We start from the raw sequence: 19,818 nt of genomic DNA, 5'->3' as shown, positions 1-19,818 counted from the left end.
AAGAATTTAAATACAGGGGGATCCATTTTTAAAAATGTACCATTTTAGCGCCCTACTTATGAGCGTACCCTGTATAATTCCAAATATGTTTAATAAATAGAATATTCAACCATATAATACAAAAGCACTCTATCGAAAAATTTTATCTTAATAATAATAATAGTTTATTGCCATGAATAAATTCATTTACATTGGCATTGTCATGAATGTAGAATAATATAGAAAAAAAGACAAACTAAAAACATAAAAAGGACAAACGTTATACATTGAGGAAAATAAGATGTTAGTGTGTCTCGTTTAATTCGCTTCAAGCTCGCCAACGGAGTAGTAATTTTTTTCAAGTAGATATAATTTTTGTTATTATTACACCATTCTACCATGTTTTTTGATATTAATGTTAGACTGTCGGACAATTCCTGAGCAGTTTCACTGGCAAACAAACATGACGTGTCATCGGCATACTGAATAAGTGTTGAAATTTGTAGTGATGGTTTTAGATCATTGACGAAGAGTAAAAAGAGCAATGGGCCAAGAATGGACCCTTGTGGCACCCCTTTGTTTAAACTAGTTGTCTCTGACAGTGTTCCAGAACCATTGCTGTTTTCAATATAGACCTGCTGAGATCTACTACTCAAGTACGACTTCATCAACTTCAAAGCAGTACCTCGGACTCCGTACCTTTCTAATTTACTAATTAAGATCCGATGATCAATAATTTCAAATGCTTTGGATAAGTCGAAGTAAATCCCTGCCGCCAGTTTTCGTCTATCAAGTTGATTCAATATGAATTTCAACGAAAAGCGTATTCTATCATTAGTACTTATTAGGCAAGAAGCCATACTGACTGACCAAAATCAATTTGTATTTTTGAAGGTATGAAAGTAACCTGTTAAAAATTACTCTTTCATAAATTTTTGAGAAAACTGGCAACAGGGATATAGGTCGATAGTTTTCTATTATATCTTTGTTGCCTTTTTTGTGAATCAGTATAACTTTAGCTCTTTTAAGTTGATTCCTGTTTGAAGACATTCATTTATTATGTGAGCCAAGGGAATCGCAAATTTGTAGCGACATTTTTTATCACTATTGAAGGAATTCCATCCAGGCCTATGGAGTATTTGGAAGGTTTTTTTTTACTATTGTTAGAATTTCCATGGGATCCGTAGGAAACAGGTATCAATTTTTATAAAAATTACTTATTGATAGATTCGTTTTGGTTGATTTATACGCAGTATTTAGATTACTTGTATCGAAATACTTATTAAACATTTCTGCAATATAATGGGGATCTGACACCTTTTGATTCTCATGAATTAGTACAGGGCATTTGGTATCTTTTTCAACTCTAAGAGCTTGGTTAACCTGCTTCCAAATCGATTTGGGTTTATTGCTCGAGTTTAGCATCCTCGCTTAAAGAAATGCTGTAGTTCTTTAGATAAGCTTTGTATTTTTAGATAAGCTTTATATTCAAGGCCATTAAGTTACTCCGCGCAATCGTTGACTCACCCTGTACTTATTGTATTATATTATGAGGAACAGAAAAGATATGCATTCATTTGTTGTGTCGTGCACAATTTCTACTTGTTCAAATATGTTTGTATTTCCGATCTGTAGCTATAACCTAACGCCAATAAACAATACGCAGCCATGCTACTGATGCATGAACAAATTAAATTTGCTACAATTTACGATCATTGTTTATCCCTCTTCTTTTTCCTTCTCTAAGGGACCAGAGCCCTTCTGAGGAGTGCACAAACGCCACATAAAAGAAGCCCTAAATAAAATAAATAAATAAATCTGGCAGAGAGTGCCAGGGCAACGACAGGCCGAATTATTAATCAAGGCCATGTTACAAAAAGCCAAGGAAGCTTTAGTTCTGAACAGGAGGGGACTCAAAGTCTGTTACATGGCTGTTCCTAAGCCATATACTGCTTAAATACCATCTTCACCTCACACACACAATACAATATACAATACAAGCAATAATTATTTTGATGATTAGGTTAAAACAGGTACGATTTTCTGTTTTACATATCTTCCACAGTTTCCAAACTCTGTATCTACTACCATTGAATTTATAACTATCAGAAGCGCGGATCTCATATAACAGTTTGTGACCATATGCGAACTTTCCGCCGCTAGGGGCAGTTCGATCGTTTGAAAGTCCGTGGGCGATCGAAAGTGGAGCGTTACATTGACATTAGATGGCAGCATTACAAACCATTCATTTTGACCATTCGAATATTTTCCTTTTTAATCGTTAGATGTCAGGAACTCGGGATGTTTTTTGTGTTCTCATTGGAATGGTTTTATAAATAGGATTGGAATGTTCTAAAAATAGATCCCTTAAGAAGCGTTACATAATTAATGTGTAATGTAAATAATAATACATTTAGACGAACGAAGCTTGCAGTCCTTGTCCTTGAAGGAATGCAATTTCATACATTCTATTCACAGGCAGTACAATGAATGGGCAGGTTCGACATTTTTTTATTTTTACTGAAAGCGGGAGATTTTGTTATTAAAAACGATCAAAAAAAATTTGAGGGCAAAATATTGTCCGTTGTAAGCGTTTGAATTTTGAAAACCAACGGTCAGCGAGAAGAGAAAAAAACGTACCAACACATTTGCCGTCGCGTTGGCAGAATATATAATACGAATTCACGTGAACTGGAACCGATGTGTTAATTTTATTTGCTGTGTGCACAATGCTGCCAGGGTATAAAAAAAGTTGGCGACATTTACCCAATGTTAATGTGGAAATGGAGTTTTCGGTAATGCAAATTTAAATGAACCTCAGAACAGTCCAGTAGTGGAATTGTTGGCAGTTGGCACCTACATCATTTCCACATTCACATTTGATAACTAAATTTCGCGAATCAGCTTTTTTTATAACCTTGCAGCATTGTGCACAAATAAATCGGTCCCAGTTTACGTGAATTCGTATACCTACTAGAGCTGAGCGATAAATGAAATTGTTATCGATTTATCGATAAGTCTGTTCAGTCTGATAATTATCGATTAATCGTTAATCGATAACTATCGATAATTATCTATAACTTTAAACAATTATCGATAACTTTCGATAATAATCGACAATTATCAATAAATCGTAACGATCATTTTCGATAATGATCGATAACGTTTGATAATTATCGATAACTTTTGAAAATAATTAATAATGATTGTTAGCTGCTGATAATAATCGATTATTATTGCCACTTGTCGAAAATTGTCTATCTCTGATATTTATCGATTAATAGATAAGTAGCGTAAATTATCAAGAGAAAACTATCGATACTTTTTCATAAATCTCATCGATATATATTCTCAATCGATATATTACATCATCCATGCGTACATCGCTAACATTTTTGTTTTTTTGGTATTGGTATTGCGAGAGATAATTTAAATAAAACAGGATCTTTTGAAGCTGAAGTTTTCTGAAATCAAAGGTGATCAAGTGGACGATAATCCTCAAAAATGAGTACAGCAGTAGGTTGTGAATTGTGATCATATGGCAACTCAACAATGCTCTTACATCGCTTTTGTTGGAAGTAAACTGGTATACCTAAACATTGAAAAGTTTATGTCGTTAAATATTCTCTCGATAATTATCTATCTTAATAGTTTAGTTGTGAGATTAATCGATAGATTATCGGTAATTATAGATTTATCGACCAATCCTTTAAAATTTTCGATAAATTACACCGGTCTACAGCATTTTTGCGCATGGGACATATATACCTTATTTATATTGCTTCTATAGCCACAAATAAGAATTAGAACAAAAAATGGTTATGTATTTGTTTTTGTGTGAAAAAAATGCAAAAAACCAAAAAATAAAAATACCTATAAAATCTTACTTACATAAGGTATGATTTATTAAATGGTAACGTTTCTACATTTATAATTTGTTTATCTTAGAGTCTAAATGTTTAAAAATGGAACAGTTTTGCTGTTTTTGTCATGTTAACTGAAGTTTTTCTTATCAACCCCCCAAATATGATCTTCCATCATGCTTCCAGCTTCCTGGCCTTGGGAAGGTGCCTAAGTTCCATTGTCTTGACAAAGTGTTGTCCTTGTTATTCCGAATAAGCTCCCATATTATCCTTAAATTGATCTAAATGAGAATGTAACCTGTGCATCTTTATTCTTTAGAGACATTCTATACCCCATGAAACAAAACCAAATCCTGTCAGCTCGTCATAATTTTCAGCTCTATGGTTTCCCAGGAAACACTGAACGGGAAACCATGGACTATTGCCTTAAAACTGTTCCAGGATTTTTTTTCCTCTTTGCTAAGTAACCGCGGAAAAATATCACCCTCCATTTTTCTTTTTTTTTGAGGGAAAACAAAGATTCCAGCTTTAATTTTCGCCCCTGAAAGCTTTCAATCAAATCGCTGTAACTTTTGTAAAAGCAAATATTTTCGATGTCTTAATCACACTTTTTATTTATTTTTGCTTATTATAGTCAGAATATATTATGTAAATCCCATGCCCAAAAAATTCTTTTTTTGTTGATCGGTGTTATCCATTAGTCGACCATTTTTTTAAAATTTATCGACTGACTATTAATCGATAATTATCGATAAGTTATCGGTTAACCATTGAGAACAAATTTCAAACGTCAGAATTTAAAAGAAAAGAGGTAAAGAGTTAACGACCTTTTTATTTTGTATCAAAATTGCCAGGTATGACGTGTGATCCTAGATCAGGGGTCGGCAACCTGCGGCTCTTTTGATACCTATAAAGTTGCGGCTCTCCGTATTTATCTAAAGAAATTAGTTCATTTGTTCGAAATTCCCCTTTTTAATTAATCTTATTTTGTATCAAAAGTACACTTGCAGCAAATAATTATCTAATTTTTGACACTTGTTTACTTTCTGGTATTCTTTTGTTTTTTTATTATAGCCAGCCTACTCCGATGTATAAACACGTAATTAATTAATGAGTAGGTACTTTTGTGAAAAATATTGAATAACCTAAACACTGCGGAGTTTAAGCACAGCGCGCCCCTTATAAACATTTAAGAGAACACAAAAGACAATCGAATAGCGAAATAAAATAGTGGTAGTTCCATTTGAAAAAGAATAGTTATAGCACTTTGAACAAACGGCATTGAAACAACCAAATATTCAGGATGTTCTATTTAAAAAGATCAGTTATTAATTGACATCGTAAAAATGGAACACCTTGTACATTCAAAAGTAATTTCTGTAGATCCGCAACCACCAATATTTTTACCAGGTATCTATCAGCTATGTAGGAAAAACCGACGCACTGTTGCAGGACCCTGTATATAGCCAAAAACTATAATATTGAATCAAAAATTATTTGTGGCTCTAAGAACTGGGAAATTTTGTAAATTGTAATTTTTGGCTCTTCCGTTTCAATAGGTTGGCGACCCCTGTCCTAGGTAGTTTAACCGACACACAAAAATTAAGAATAGATAGGTAGGTACACTTAATTTCAGTTACTGTGATCAAGGATGCCTGCGTATTTTTTGCTTTCCTGTTCAAATGTAATTCAATCTTCCTTAAGGAATGTTAAGTAGGTCACGATTCATGAAAGGAAGAATGTTTATCTTGCGTCATTCAACATCCTGTGTGCCACATAAATGCCTTATAAATACGTTTCTTGAGTATCTAGAATTCTGTATGCAGTGTGTAGTGGGTTCATTACAGATTCCTGTATAATAATTAACAAAGGAAAAAAACTGACATTATTATTTATCTTTCTCGATGGTAGAGACATCTACGTCTTGTAATTTAAACTATTGAAAACAGTCACATATCCTGCCATTTAACCCGCGCTTCTGATAGTTATAAATTCAATGCTACTACATCATGTATTACCTAACTTTCCATAATCTCCATCACCCCAGCTGTAAACGCCACCTTCGCTTGTAATACAAAGAGTATGCGAATCACCAGATCCGCAAGCAACTTGAACGACACGCTGTCCACTTAATCCTGTCACAACAGTTGGAACAAAACAGTCGGTCGTTTTCCCATGCCCCAATCTCCCGTAATTACCTCGGCCCCAAGTGTACAAAATTCCATCAGAGGAAATTGCGGCACTACAATTTAAAAGTCTACTTGTTGCTCAATTCAAAGTGAGGTAAACCTGTAAGTCGCTCCACATTGAACATTAACTATGTCTTTGTCTACAAGTGCTTCAATCACCACGGGTTCGTCCTTTGGAAGAGTATCACCATGCCCTAAATTAATTTGTAGAAACACTTTATTATACGACAACGTAGCGTACCTAAGCGACCATTATCTCCATTTCCCCACGAATATACCAGTTTATCTTTGGTCAATGCGAGGAAATGTTTTCCTTCGACATGGCTGGCTATTTGAATAACTTCCTTGTCTTTCAAACCTAAAACTATTACTAGAATCTTAGTTCGGCGACACACCCAATTACCTTCCACATATTTAGGACAGGGAAGCTTCAAATTGTAATAGATAGCGTACACTTTTGCGCTTCTTGTTAAAACCAAGACAGTCCGATCGGAGCAGCAAAGTTGTTTAATGCCCAACTCCATGAAAACTTCGCAAAGATGTGGGCCGGCGGCGCCCGCAAGCCATGCCAAGTAGCCCCATACCCAAGTTTGTTGTCGATTCGAGTTTAACATGGACTGAAACATTACATCATGAACTGAATGCGCACGTCTAATCTTCGTACTTTATTAAAAGAATGCGAAGGAATATGAGGAGCTGCGAGCTGATCAAGATGACACATCAGCACCAAAGCTGCCTGGCGAAAATCAATTTCAAGCGAGTCGTCTTCTGGCAAGTGTCGCATCTTCTGATACATCCCAGTGCAATTAATTTTCTCTGGATCCTTCTTAACGTTATTACTGGTAGTTTGAGGTATACTTATGAATCTTTTCAGAAAAGGAAGAATTGGCGCACTTGCATTTTTCACAATTGATCTGCAAAACCACACGATAAAACAATGGATAACCGAAGAATGGATACCTATTGTCATCTAAGTGTGTTGCCTTGTCCCATAAATTTAGTAAGAGAAGGACTACATCCAAAACGCTGCTCAAGGTCCCCTTCTGTAATGCCAGTTCCAACAGTAAATTTAGAGACGTGTGCTGATCTTCTACTGGCACTTCGCAATGCTGACGCCCGCTTGTAATGTCTCTGCAAGGCAATGTCGAATAGTTGTTCATTCGGTTAAATTCTCACCCAGTAACGACTTGACGTAAAAATTTCGCCGAACGTTCCACCACTTCCAGCCATATTGGCGAGACGTTCGACTGATCGAAGAGGGTCGCAATTGGTAGCTGCTGCAACGCATCCAGAGCTTCAGTTAACAGTTCATTACACAAATCCGTGTCTTCACCTAAACAAGAACCACATTGACAAAAATTACAAAAACAAATGCCAGGAATATACCTAATCTCCATGCCTTACGCAGAAAAGCAAATGAGAAATTTAGTGCGGCCCTAGAGCCAACCTGTGCAAGCCCAATAACTGGATTAGTAAAAGACGAAGTCGACTTAATTCTGTTATTCTTGTTAATGATCTTTCCATGAATCGCCTCACTTTTTGCCGTATTAGTTTGGTCAATGCAGAAACGATTTAATGCGATGAAGTATCTTTTGAAAACGGTTAAACGTTGCTGAAGTCTGATTGTTGAAGTAGACGTACTAGCAGCCTCCAGGCAGAGTTTCTGCTGCTGATAATTTAAGCTAGTTATAAAAGTAGCCAATTGTTCATGTTCTAAAAATTAAGTATGAAACATTACGTGTGCCGGATGTAGTAATGGTTACACACTTGGTTGAGGACCCCACGTCCAAGATTCTAATATTAAACTCGGATGTAAAAATGTGTCTTTTTCTAACTGCTTTTGTTCGGCTTCTTCCGCATCTATTTTTTGGCAAGGAGTACAGTTACAACCGGCATAGGGTCCGCAAATACCGTCACAGCAAGTGCATGTTAACACCTACAAAACATTTTAAGCGGCTTATTATACTTGTTTCAGGTAAATACAGGATTCGAAAAGATATACATGGGTATTAAATCTATTTGAAGTCATTCTTGTAAGTAGCAGTTTGTTAGAAATCCAAACCAAAATTCCCAGATCTTTCTATTTCCATAAAAAATAAACTTATAAATTAGGGCAATTTCCTGTTTAGATGGATTGTAGGAATTTAATAGTTAATTCCCAATTCTGACTGCTGGGTGAGTTAGATTACTGCATTGGTCAATTGGAAACGTTTCATTAATAAGTATTATATGTGGCTCTCGATTTAGCCATATTTTGTGATCCATTTTTGGATATTTCTTTTTAAACAGATGAGTCAAATTACCAAATAGGAGTAAAAAAATTGCTGTGGCTAGCACAGGTACCACCCACACACCTCCGAATATGCGATTCTGCCCTTTTACGGTTAACAATATATTTACCAACTTTGGTTCCAATCGGTTCAGCCATTTAGCCGGAAATGAGAATACAGACAGACAGACCAATCGACATCATCGAGATTTTGCCTGATTCAGACTCCTGGTACTTTAAAGCGTGTATTTTCGTCAAAAAAGTGGGGAGTCATTTTTTACCTCCCTTACTAACGTGTGGGTTGTTGTTGTCATAAATGGTGTGATCCTGTGTTGAAGACTATATACCCAATGCATGCGTTTTAATTACCAATTTTACAAAAAACTATTTAGTTTTATATCAATTTTGTTTTAATAATCAGCTCAAAGAAGATTGAAAATTTCCTCCAACGACATTCGATTATGATTCAGTTTGATGAACTTATTATCCATTCTTTCGCAAATGTGTCCGTAATTGTTTATTCATCTGCTTTGCGTTTTAATTTGTTTAATTTAAATTATTTTAATATTTTATGACTGTCTATTGAAATGGAAGGTACAAAGATTTAAAAAAAACCACATAAAAAAATCCCTTCGTATTCCCAGACTATTTCTCATTCTCACAAACAAGCTATTGTGTCGATAATTGGGACTTTTACCTTACGGCTAGGTTAATGAGCAAAAGATATGCAGGTAATTTTAATATCTTCGTTAGGTCGTCCTAGTGTATAGGTATCCATTAGCATTGATTTCAGTTTTTCAGTTTCTTTTACCCACTGATGGATAACTTCGTCCAGGGATAGGTTAAAAAGAATTAGGAGCAGACAATCGTCCTGTCGGATGCCTGATTTGATTCCGATATTTTACCCATAAACTTAACTTTTAAGGTCGTTGAGCGTTTCATTTATGATGTTTGAATCCAGTCCATATTCCTTGAGAATGTTGGGAGTCTAGCCTGTTAATATAATAGGCCTTTCTGAAATCAACAAATGTACGAATTATCTGACTCGTTTATATTTTAAAGTATTTGCCCAGCGCAGGATCTGCTTGGGTGAAAGCCGACTTACTATTCACCAATTTTGTGGTCAAGCTGTTCTTGTGTCCAAACAGGCTCATATAGTGCTTTGTAGGCGAGATCCTTCGATCTGTTTTGACTTTTTTCTGTAGCGGATAAATTAAAATGCATTTACAGTTTTCTGGTAACAACTCAGTTTTCCAGAGTTATGCAATTTTCTTGATGGCTGTTTAATAGTTATGCAATAAGGTTGTCTTCTCCAGATGATCTGTTATTTTTTAACATGGAAATATGCTTGGGAATTTCTTCTTGTGTAGGTAGCGGGGATTTTACATAAGTATACGCGAAGATTTCCAGGGAGAACCCGGAAGGGAGTGCAGAACCGTTGACTAGTTCCGCAAATGACCGATTTTTGGGTCAATAAGTGCCAGTTTTCAATTTTATTTCCTGCAAATGTCTTATAGAAATCTCGTGTGTTGTAATTACGGTAATGGTTTTCAATGGAGTCCAGGCGATCCTTTATAGTGTTGCATTAACAACGTCATGTCGAGGTTATTTATGTCTAAACATCGAAAATAATGATGGGACACCCTATATAAGAGATTATTAAATTAGAGAGATTATTTACAAATAAGCACAGAGTTGATGTATTTCATTTGAGTTTGTATTTCTGTAGTGTTTTTTTGAATTTGAATTTTTGTAATTGCCTATTGTTTATTTAGATCTGTTTATTTCATTGAAACGGAGGGAAATTGCGGGGTAAAATGTATAGTCTGGTCAAAATAGACATTTCTAATAACAAAAATATATATAAAAATATTTATACATAAAAGAAACACAAATAGGCATTTTTACTTATATTAAGTGCCTGACTATTCAACTTTTAGAACAGTCATATCTTAGAAATTTTTTCTGGGATCGTGATTGTCTTTGCATATAACATGTACCATAACCACGCTATCAGCTTCAAACCTGTCTACATCTTAAACAAACCTGCCCACGGGGTGTCAGTTGTGACAGAGACACATAAATCGTTTGTTTTTGGTACAAAATACAATACAATCTCAACAAATAAATAGAGTTAGGGTTGCCATTTTTAAAGTATTTAGCAAAAATGTGCCAAAATTTTCATTTTTGAAAAAATTTGTCTGTCTGTCAGTGACGCATGAAGCTGACATATAGGTATTTATCCGTTACAGTTCAAACCGGCGGATCAACCTCTCTGTGTATGGCCAGCTATTGCTGAATTGGTGTAAAGTTACATTTTTAAAAGAATATTTTGTAGCAATTATTAAGGGCCTTGTAAAAATAATGCACATCGTAATGCACGATGAAAATAAATGTTACAAGAAAATTTATTTTGCTACAGTTCTCCATGAGCCGATAGCATTTTTGCCCATAGGAATTTTTGTCCAGCTTAAACCCTGTCTACCAATTAATTTATTTGCACCACAAATGTACTGCAACACAAGAAATAAAAGTGGTAATTGAGATTTTGCAGATTAAATCGTAACCTTCGCATTTATTCAACCTTGATCTGTTGTTCACTTGATTTACCATTGGTTGCATTTAAAGAATAGCAAAATTATGGAAGAAAGGAATTTTTTTACATACAAATTCAGGATAATCACAACACATTCATTTAGACAGAGGTTTTTAAATATTATTGTTCTTGATAAAAATTATTTGACGACTTGACTCTGCAATATTGATTTTTCGTAAAATGATTAATTTGAGCTATCAGATGTTCCAGACTAAAGCCGCCTTAAGAAGGTGAGGGAAGCTACTCAATCAGCCGCTGGAGTAATGGTATTGAATTTTACGTGGTGTTAAAATGGAAGATTCAAAAACTGTATTCGGTATACGATTATGATAATCTATGAAACATCAATATTTATATCTCCCATACACCTTAATCACATGATTTGTTATCAGAGCCTTTACTCAAAGTGTTCATAGGACTCTAGTTAATCTGGGCAAACACATTTTACTAAGGAGAAGATCTGCATCTAAAGCTGTAGTAAAGAGTTTCAAGGTATATATACGTAAAACAAAGACATGATTATTACGCGCCAAGGTCAAACAAATTTCAAACCATTTTTGATTTTCAACTAAAATCAATAACAGTCAAATAATGACAATCGGTGTTTAAACAAATTACTAAATATCAAAGTCTAGTTTACGATAACACGCAATTGAACTAACAAACATGAATTACACCTGCAAACGGAGTAGCTTGTGATTGCAAATTGAAAAAGTAATGGTTATCAACTAGATTACACAACCATGTGCTGATATATGTACTTGAGGAATGTATACACAATAAATATGTGACAGTTTATTTTTTGTACAAAGAGAACTTTGATAATGAAGGCGTTTTTGTTTACTATGAAAACGAATGATGTAACTAATAATTGACAATAAATAAATGTAATTTAAAAAAAAACAATTCATTGTATGACCATTTAAAAACGCAATTAACCACAGCTCCTGTGCATATTTGTAAATACCCAGATTTTTAAGTTATATGATGTTGATGATCTGTCTAAAACTAAGCCTCCATAATTTAAATAGAGTATATTAACAAAAACATGGGCACGTTTCCTTACTACAAATTCGAACAATTTTGATATTATTTATCAAACAAAGTGTTGTTGCTGTTATGATATATATGTAAAATTCACATGGAGTTTGAGAGACCAGAAATATGAATTTTGATGTTGATGTATCTGTTTCAAATTAAGTGGCTATTGCTAACTTTCTAAGTTGTAAAGAAAGACAATTAAATTATCAAAATTGTGTGTATTTTTCTACTGAATCCAAATCTCTAATTTAAAAAACAAAACATCGCACTTTTCAGATAACAAGCATGTAACTTTTTTATATGAAACACCCTGTATGTTATTACACCATGTCAGCTTATTAAATTCTCGAAAATGGTATCGGAGAAAGGTACCTACAAAGGGTAAATGCAATATTGTTGAGAAAATCTCTATGGGCTTGATTCTTCTTGAGTGTGGTTTTCTTAATCTCTAATCAGAACTCAAAAGTTTATCCGGAAGCAAATGAAATAACGAATGAATATCATTGTTTATTAGGATATGTCATTGTTTTCAAGAGGGTGGCCACTGCAGGTTAGGGGATGAAAAGTAAAACCTGAAAGTGAAAATTTGATGTACCTACTCAAGCATCTTTTAAGTAATTTTCTGACAATTAATTTAGAGGGTGGTCCAAACTAATAACTTATCTTTGATCGATATTATCATATGCCACACATTGATGATGTCTGATTATGATACGCATATTCTTTGCACATCCAGAATGTTCTGTTTCCTGTTAAAGAAAATTTGTGTGAGGTTGGCCCCTCACTGGATTTCCGCTTGAAAGTTTTAAAAGCGATTAAAATTCCTAAAGAAAGATTACTTCAGCTATATCATGCCAGTTTGATTAAATTCCTTAAATTAATAAAGAATGCAGTGTAATAATGAACATTTGCCCCGTGCATGCGGTGTGAATTATATTTCCTTATCAGTTGTTATTATAAAATGATTTGGGTTAACTAAACATGTGTTTATTATGACGTATTGCAGTTAAGACAATGTGCACTCAATATAAGTGGGTTTTTTATTATCAATCTGGGATATATTCACCTTACCTTTTTAAATTTTAACACTACAGTCAATCTAGACTAAAAGGGGGCCATGTAACGAGCATACAAAGGGCATGTTACCTTTACGCCGCAGTAATATTTTCCAAATTCCGCTTTACGCGACGAAATACCGGCCGCATTAATGATCTCTTCGGAAAAACTTCCAACAATCTCGCCATCGTGCACCAAACCATTCCACAAATTATCTATACCGTCAGGAGAATTGAAAGCCCCTTGTAAATCGGTCTTTAACCATTTTAGATCTAAACGGGACTGAGGCCTCAACTTCGTACTGCTGTTAAACATGGTTTGTTCATTTTATCGCAGGCATTATCATCGGGACACCTGCAATAGTTGAAGTTGAATTTTGACAGGGAAGAGAGTTGATGGTAAATATTAAAGTTCAATGACCAATTACTAATGGTTGGAATGGGGCAAATCGTCATTGAGAGTGAAGTACCATTATTGATTTAAAAAGAGACTTACGAATTTTTTATGCAATTTTTAATGAGTGATAAATACAGCTGGACTTTTTAACTTTAGATGCATGTCGTTTCTGATTGGTCCATTTTAAAGTGCGGCAAAGTTCACGCCGGTCAAAAACGATGCGGAAAATCAATGCATGTGGACCAAAAACAAGGGGGTGCTCGATGTGTAGGAGGCGGTCTCGATGTGTTTAGTTTTCCCCACTCAGTTTTTTCGTGACTCTTTATCGCTCAAAAGCTGTAAAGTTGTAATTAAACAATCAGTTGTGCACATGACTCGTTTGTAAAATGAACAGCTCTTATTTAGAAATACTTTTGGCAGCTTGTGTTCTCCTATTACCATTTTTGTATGAATCTAGTCAAGCATGTCGATATTACTTAAGATTTACCATTTACTACGTTTGGGTGATGTTCTTTTCGGTTTGCCTCATACCGATAATGGCCCTAAAGCCCGGTGATGTCAGAAACTTTTTGTAAGTTCTCTCCACCTACTATGAAGCCTAATGTAATTCGCTTACAGATACGCAGCCTTTTGTTGTAAACACATATCGTCAGTATTGGGATTGAAATGGATTCTACGTGGGAAGGAACACTTGGAAGTGGAGCGTGCTTGCATTATAGTATCGAACCATCAAAGTTCAATTGATGTTTTAGGTATAAGTTTACACAATAGATTGGTATGTTCCACTTGACTTAAATTTACGCCGCCCCCTTAATTAAACTAAATTGCCCATTAAAAATGACCTCAGCTTAATTAACATTTTAGGTTTATTCGATATTTGGCAAATTATGGATAAATGTACGGTAGTGGCCAAAAAGGAGCTTCTGTATGCAGGCCCATTCGGTATCGCTGCATGGCTGTGCGGTTTAATTTTCATTGACAGGGTCCATTCGCATTCTGCACGGAACTCGGTTAATGAGGCTGCAGAAATTGTTAAACGCAAAAAGGTAAAATGCTTCGTCGGTTACATTAATAAAATATATACACCATAGACGAAGTTATGGATCTTCCCAGAGGGTACAAGGAGAAATACTAGTGAAATACACTCATTCAAGAAAGGAGCATTTCACATGGCAATCTCCGCTCAAATTCCCATATTACCCGTAGTTATTACAAACTATTACTTTTTAGATTCGAAACAGAAACGTTTCGATTGTGGTAAGTATAACAAAAACACGTGTGAAAGTAGTCGAGTGGTTTGTAGGGAATGTTATAATGACAACTTTACCACCGATTTCGACAGAGGGAATGGGTGTAGGCGATATTGACAAACTGTTAGAGACAACCAGAAATGCAATGATACCAGTGTTTCATGAAACTAATAAAGAAGTCATGGAATCTTTTGGCATATCCTCGGCTAGTGTGGGTTGAAATCTTTAGTTTACTAGCAAATTTTAGATGTATAAAACATTATATATTTTTTATAACGTTATAACAGTTTGGATAACAGTAACGTATCGAAAATAACGATCTCAATGTAGAGTGCATGCCATTTAAGACCACCTTGAGATTAAATAAATCAGTCTGCTGTAAAAATGAGATTTACATAAAACACTATTCGTTTATATGTCTTTCTGATTAGTTACAAATGAGAAACCATTACAATAATTAGAATTATTTCCTCTTGAAGAGACATCGAATAAATAGTTAAAAAAATAAAGCAAACATGGTCCAAAGATTGGTGCTATTGCTTCTTGAATGACATTTAGATTCCTGACTACAACACTTTGTAAGTTTTGATGTGAAGCTTTACTCAGGGCACTTAAAATGTGATAATATTGAAATGGCATGCACTATATTATTTTTAGGATGCACCAGGTTTATTGACGATGATGACACAAAATTTATAGTAATTTTGGAAACCTTTTCTTAATTTAATTACTTTAAAATAATTGGTTTCCATGACATCAACTGTAGGGGAATCTATACAAAAAACAAGTGAGGAAACGAAATAAATCAGGAACTGCTTAATGCGTCAGTTGACCTGGTCAGCGCTAAAAAAACTAGTATTTATCACCTCCAAAGTTATAGTGTAAAATTCTAAGTACTTGTAAATCATTCAACAACTCGGCGTATTTACTAAACCAACAAAATATACACAATTTATGGTTTATTAGTAATTAATTTACTGTACCTTTGGTTATCCTAAATTAAGACTGGCTATAGTATTACTTATATTAGGATTGTTTAGCTTAGGTATTTATTTTCTAAATGTGGCATATTTTTTAAATATACGACAGACACATTGTCAAACAAAGCAACCTAATAAATGTATTATCACCTTCGATCATACATACTCCATGATCGAAGATTATCACACTATCATTACTTATAATTTTATTTGATTGTGAGGTACTGATATTTTTTGTAAATTCTTCATTCCAATTTGTATCTAATGAGAAAATATACGGCAAGCTTGTGCAAAGATGTCTTGTTTTTTTATTAAAAGTTGGAGATTGCAATATATGCTGCAATCTCGAACGCATAGCTTATAGGCACTTGAGCTCAAAAAAGTGTAGAAACCCACACTTGCGTTTACCATGCCAGCATACACATGCACGTTTTCGTATGCGCGTTTATGCGTACAGGAACGCGTTAAAAACGTCCGTCTGTAGGGTGCCTTAAGAAGTAAACAACGACATAACCACAAAACATCCGTCTGACTTGACGTAACCTCACTTTATTTATTATTAAATTTGAAATTGCTTTGGATATCATAAATACCTTATTTATGTTTGGCAATTAAATTAAAGCAGAATACAAATGTACTTATGTATGGAACATCTGATCTGTTGAACACTTTCCAATAGAATAATAATGGAAGTTTTACAATTTCAAGACCCGAAACCGGTTCCGGATCTTATTCATTGCCATGGTGTTGACCAACACAATGCAGCAATTATAATAGACAATGGTATCCATATTTATTGCACTGTAAATGTAAATTTTATATATATTCCGTAGGTTCGTATCAATGTAGAGTTGGGTGGCTCAACCAGAAGGAACCTTTGCTAACATTTCGGAATGTGATAGCCAAGCCGAGGAAAGAGAGATCAAAAAAGGATATTCCAGAAAGTTCTGTTATGCCTCAGCTTCAAGTAGGAAACGATATTACTAACATAGAAGCGGTACGTTTTCAATTGAAGACGCAGTTTGATAAGAATGTGGTCACTCACTTTGAAGCTCAAGAACATTTGTTCGATTATACATTTACACACTTAGGAATTGACACAGAGAAGTGTGTTACACATCCTGTGGTAATCACCGAACCGTTTTTGAATCCCAATTCATCTAGGCAGCGTAAGTATTTGAGACCCTCCCTGTGTTTGTTTACAAATGACCAATTTTAGTAATGTCCGAATTACTGTTTGAATGTTACGGTGTACCCAGTGTCGCATACGGAATTGACGGGGTCTATTCGTATCATTTTGCGCAACCGAAATCGGAGGACAATGGATTAATTATAAGTTTAGGATATCACACGATTCATGTGATACCGGTTCTGAATAACAAGACAAGTTTCGTAAATACAAGACGAATTAATACGGGCGGTTCCCATATTATTTCATTTTTGCATCGAATTTTGCAACTTAAGTATCCCGCTCATGCTAACGCAATTACTTTGAGTCGTGCTGAGGAACTGCTTCATACAATTTGCGCCGTCGCTGTCGATTACAAGGAAGAGTTAAATAGGTAAGTAGAATGGCACTTCTGTTTAAAACCTTCTTTCACAAGGCTTGGCCTTCGACACGTCCAAGCCCATCCTTTATGAATACCGCTGGGAACGGAGTGTAAGTTGTTTAATGAGTAATTTTAATACAGATGGACAGCTCCCGATTATTATGAACAAAACATTAAACGAATTCAATTACCATATTCCACGGTGACGGTAACAACACTAACAGGTGCATTACATTATACAAATTTCTATAATAATTAAATCGTAATATTTTAGTTGAGCAGCAGAAAGAGAGGAAGCGAGAACTGGCTAAGAGGCTGGCAGAAATTAACGCTAGAAAACGGGAGGAGCGTCTCGCCGAAGATGAGGAGAAGTTAAACAATCTAATCGCAATTCAGGAAATGTTGGAAATCGACGAAGATAGTGACGAGATCGATCAGCTACTTGTGGATAATCAAATTAGAAATGTGGAGGATTTACATAAAAATATCACAGCCTTGAATGTTAAAATTGAAAAGACAAAAGAGAAGATAGCGACCGCTTCAAATGAGGATATAGTTGTAGACGATATACCTATTAAGCAAAGCAAGCCCAATAAAATGGTGTTTGAAAATGAAAAGGCGATGCATATCTACATACAGAATGCAAAGAAAATGGTAATTATATACAGGGTGTCCCTAAAAGGTCTGTACAACGGGCTACCAGGGGTTCTTGGTACCAAAATAGGACGATTTAACCCAACTTACCTCTATCCAACTTCGGTAACGCGCTATCTACCGCCAAAGATTTAAATTAATAAAATATAATTAAAATAATCAGATTGTTGAAAACTGAAAATTTTGGAAATAGACTACAAAGTTACGCATATTTTTTGTACAGATATAAAAATGGAGGTTTCCATTTTAAAAAAACGATTTTCATATTTCAGTTCTTATTGGTAGTTTTTGAACCCCCTGTATTTATAATCAAAAATATCAAGACAGTTCACAAAGGCGGAACTTCTTCTAAAAAGACACCACCAAAAAAAATGGCAATTATGATTTGGGCTGCAAACGTCATAATAATAATAATAAGTTTATTTCTGTTAATATGCTATAAAGAGGCATTTACAGACGTCAAAATAAAAATACATATTCAAAAAATATTAAATTAATCTGATGTTACTGCTCATAAACTCATTCACACTATAGAAAGCATGGTTAATTAAAAACATAGGGGATTGCTGTGTGTTTCTCCCCACAATACTCGCTTTTAGGTATCAGATTACTAGCTGCTACAACAGATATTTTAATATATTCAAAAATTCACCTTCTTTGCAGTCTATTCAAAAAAGTATGAAATGCCTAAGTGATCAAACATGTTAGAGAAATTATTTTTCTGTATATATGTATGTGTGTAATGATACACTGGAACTGGGTTGAGTGGTAAAGCAACAGTTGAACGTCTAGATCAACATGTTGAACTTCGCCTAGATTCTTTTTTCCTTTACTTTTAAATAACGTGGTGTAATAAAGACATTATTTTTGTTTCTCAGGTGTTTTTGAAATATAGATAGCCAACACACCCTATAAGAAAATGGAACTATGTGTCTTGTTTTGTTCTCATTTAAGTACTGTTTTGCTTTGTGCCCTTTAGACTGCTGAAATTGTTGTGAATATTTAGTAAAAGTATTTTTAGCGTCAAGAAATACTAAATAAAAAGACTGCTCGAAAACAGAGACGTCAAGACATGGCAAAACGTCGAACGGCGGCAGGCCAAGAGCGGATGCGAATTATTTCACAGTTGGCGCGAAAAGAGAAAGGGAACGATGACTTTGGCTTGCGAGACGAAGATTGGGACATATATAAAACGATCAGCAGAGAAGGTACCTAGCCATGTTGCGTTCTAAACTTAGAATGCATCAAATTACTGTTTTAGGTGGAGATTCTGATAGTGACACAGAAAATGAGAAGTTGCTAGAACTGGAAGAACTAATTAGGACACACGAGCCCTCCGAAATAGACGATACTTTAAAACCCGGCGAATCTCACCAACTACACATTGGTATTGAGAGGTATCGGGCGCCCGAGTTAATTTTTAAACCTTACATGATGGGATCACCCGAAGCTGGTTTGATAGAAGTTATAGGATATGTCTTGTCCTTGTTTAGCCCCGAGGAGCAGTTATTACTCGCGGGTAATGTTGTTCTAACAGGCGGTTTAGCTAATTTGCCTGGATTGAAAGAAAGAATAGAAACTGATTTGGTATCAATTAGACCATTTAGGTCATACTCGAAAGTAAGCGTAATAGCGAGTCCCAGTTTGGCTGCTTGGTATGGCACTAGAAAGTGGGCTCGGAGTTCGGAATTTAAACGAAGTTTAGTGACCCGAGCTCAATACAACGAGTATGGCAGTGAGTATTTTAAGGTTCACATTGCATCAAATATGTATGTACCAACACCTAAGGGGCATGCTATGGATGTTTGTGATTAATCATCTTAAGTAAACAATTGGAGTAATGTGGAATATTTATTTGCCTAGAATGACAGAAACGTACTAGTTCTTTCCTGCAGTCTAGATCTAATTTTGACCATAATAAACAGAATACCTACAGTTTGCAAATGTTTTTATTTCATATGCAACATGTTCTCAGGAAGAGATCTGATAATATTC

At 35.0% G+C, this 19,818-nt stretch overlaps 3 protein-coding genes across 5 annotated transcripts in view; 2 read left to right on the top strand and 1 right to left on the bottom strand.

Moving 5' to 3' along the window:
* The window catches only part of LOC116162655 (E3 ubiquitin-protein ligase HERC2-like), a 57,671-nt gene extending 44,331 nt beyond the window's left edge, over positions 1 to 13,340 (bottom strand). For all 3 annotated transcript variants that reach the window (XM_031476308.1, XM_031476309.1, XM_031476310.1), the window contains exons 1-10: positions 13,084 to 13,340; positions 7,799 to 7,967; positions 7,418 to 7,744; positions 7,208 to 7,364; positions 6,992 to 7,162; positions 6,696 to 6,945; positions 6,435 to 6,648; positions 6,273 to 6,389; positions 6,132 to 6,225; positions 5,861 to 6,084 (exon numbers count right to left, since the gene is read on the bottom strand). In XM_031476308.1, coding sequence (XP_031332168.1) covers positions 5,861 to 6,084; positions 6,132 to 6,225; positions 6,273 to 6,389; positions 6,435 to 6,648; positions 6,696 to 6,945; positions 6,992 to 7,162; positions 7,208 to 7,364; positions 7,418 to 7,744; positions 7,799 to 7,967; positions 13,084 to 13,308 — 1,948 coding nt within the window. In that variant the 5' untranslated portion in view covers positions 13,309 to 13,340. The remainder of the gene's footprint in view (positions 1 to 5,860; positions 6,085 to 6,131; positions 6,226 to 6,272; positions 6,390 to 6,434; positions 6,649 to 6,695; positions 6,946 to 6,991; positions 7,163 to 7,207; positions 7,365 to 7,417; positions 7,745 to 7,798; positions 7,968 to 13,083) is intronic.
* Positions 13,341 to 13,739: 399 nt separating this feature from the next.
* Positions 13,740 to 15,051, top strand: LOC116162661 (1-acyl-sn-glycerol-3-phosphate acyltransferase alpha). The gene is made up of 5 exons (XM_031476319.1): positions 13,740 to 13,960; positions 14,008 to 14,141; positions 14,254 to 14,435; positions 14,481 to 14,646; positions 14,693 to 15,051. Exons 1-5 carry the CDS (start codon positions 13,776 to 13,778, stop codon positions 14,857 to 14,859), a joined length of 834 nt encoding a protein of 277 aa, XP_031332179.1. The 5' UTR covers positions 13,740 to 13,775; the 3' UTR covers positions 14,860 to 15,051.
* Positions 15,052 to 16,133: 1,082 nt separating this feature from the next.
* LOC116164815 (actin-related protein 5) lies at positions 16,134 to 19,771 on the top strand. Its single transcript, XM_031479036.1, has 7 exons — positions 16,134 to 16,402; positions 16,453 to 16,788; positions 16,839 to 17,181; positions 17,311 to 17,393; positions 17,444 to 17,823; positions 18,845 to 19,031; positions 19,085 to 19,771. The coding sequence occupies exons 1-7, from the start codon at positions 16,306 to 16,308 to the stop codon at positions 19,636 to 19,638; spliced, it is 1,980 nt and encodes a 659-aa protein (XP_031334896.1). The 5' UTR covers positions 16,134 to 16,305; the 3' UTR covers positions 19,639 to 19,771.
* The last annotated feature ends 47 nt before the right edge of the window (positions 19,772 to 19,818 follow it).

This window comes from Photinus pyralis, unplaced genomic scaffold (genome assembly GCF_008802855.1).
Source record: "Photinus pyralis isolate 1611_PpyrPB1 unplaced genomic scaffold, Ppyr1.3 Ppyr1.4_LG2, whole genome shotgun sequence".
NCBI lineage: Eukaryota > Metazoa > Arthropoda > Insecta > Coleoptera > Lampyridae > Photinus > Photinus pyralis.
The sequence above is the reverse complement of the archived record's forward strand: the minus strand, read 5'-3'. Positions and strand labels throughout refer to the sequence as shown.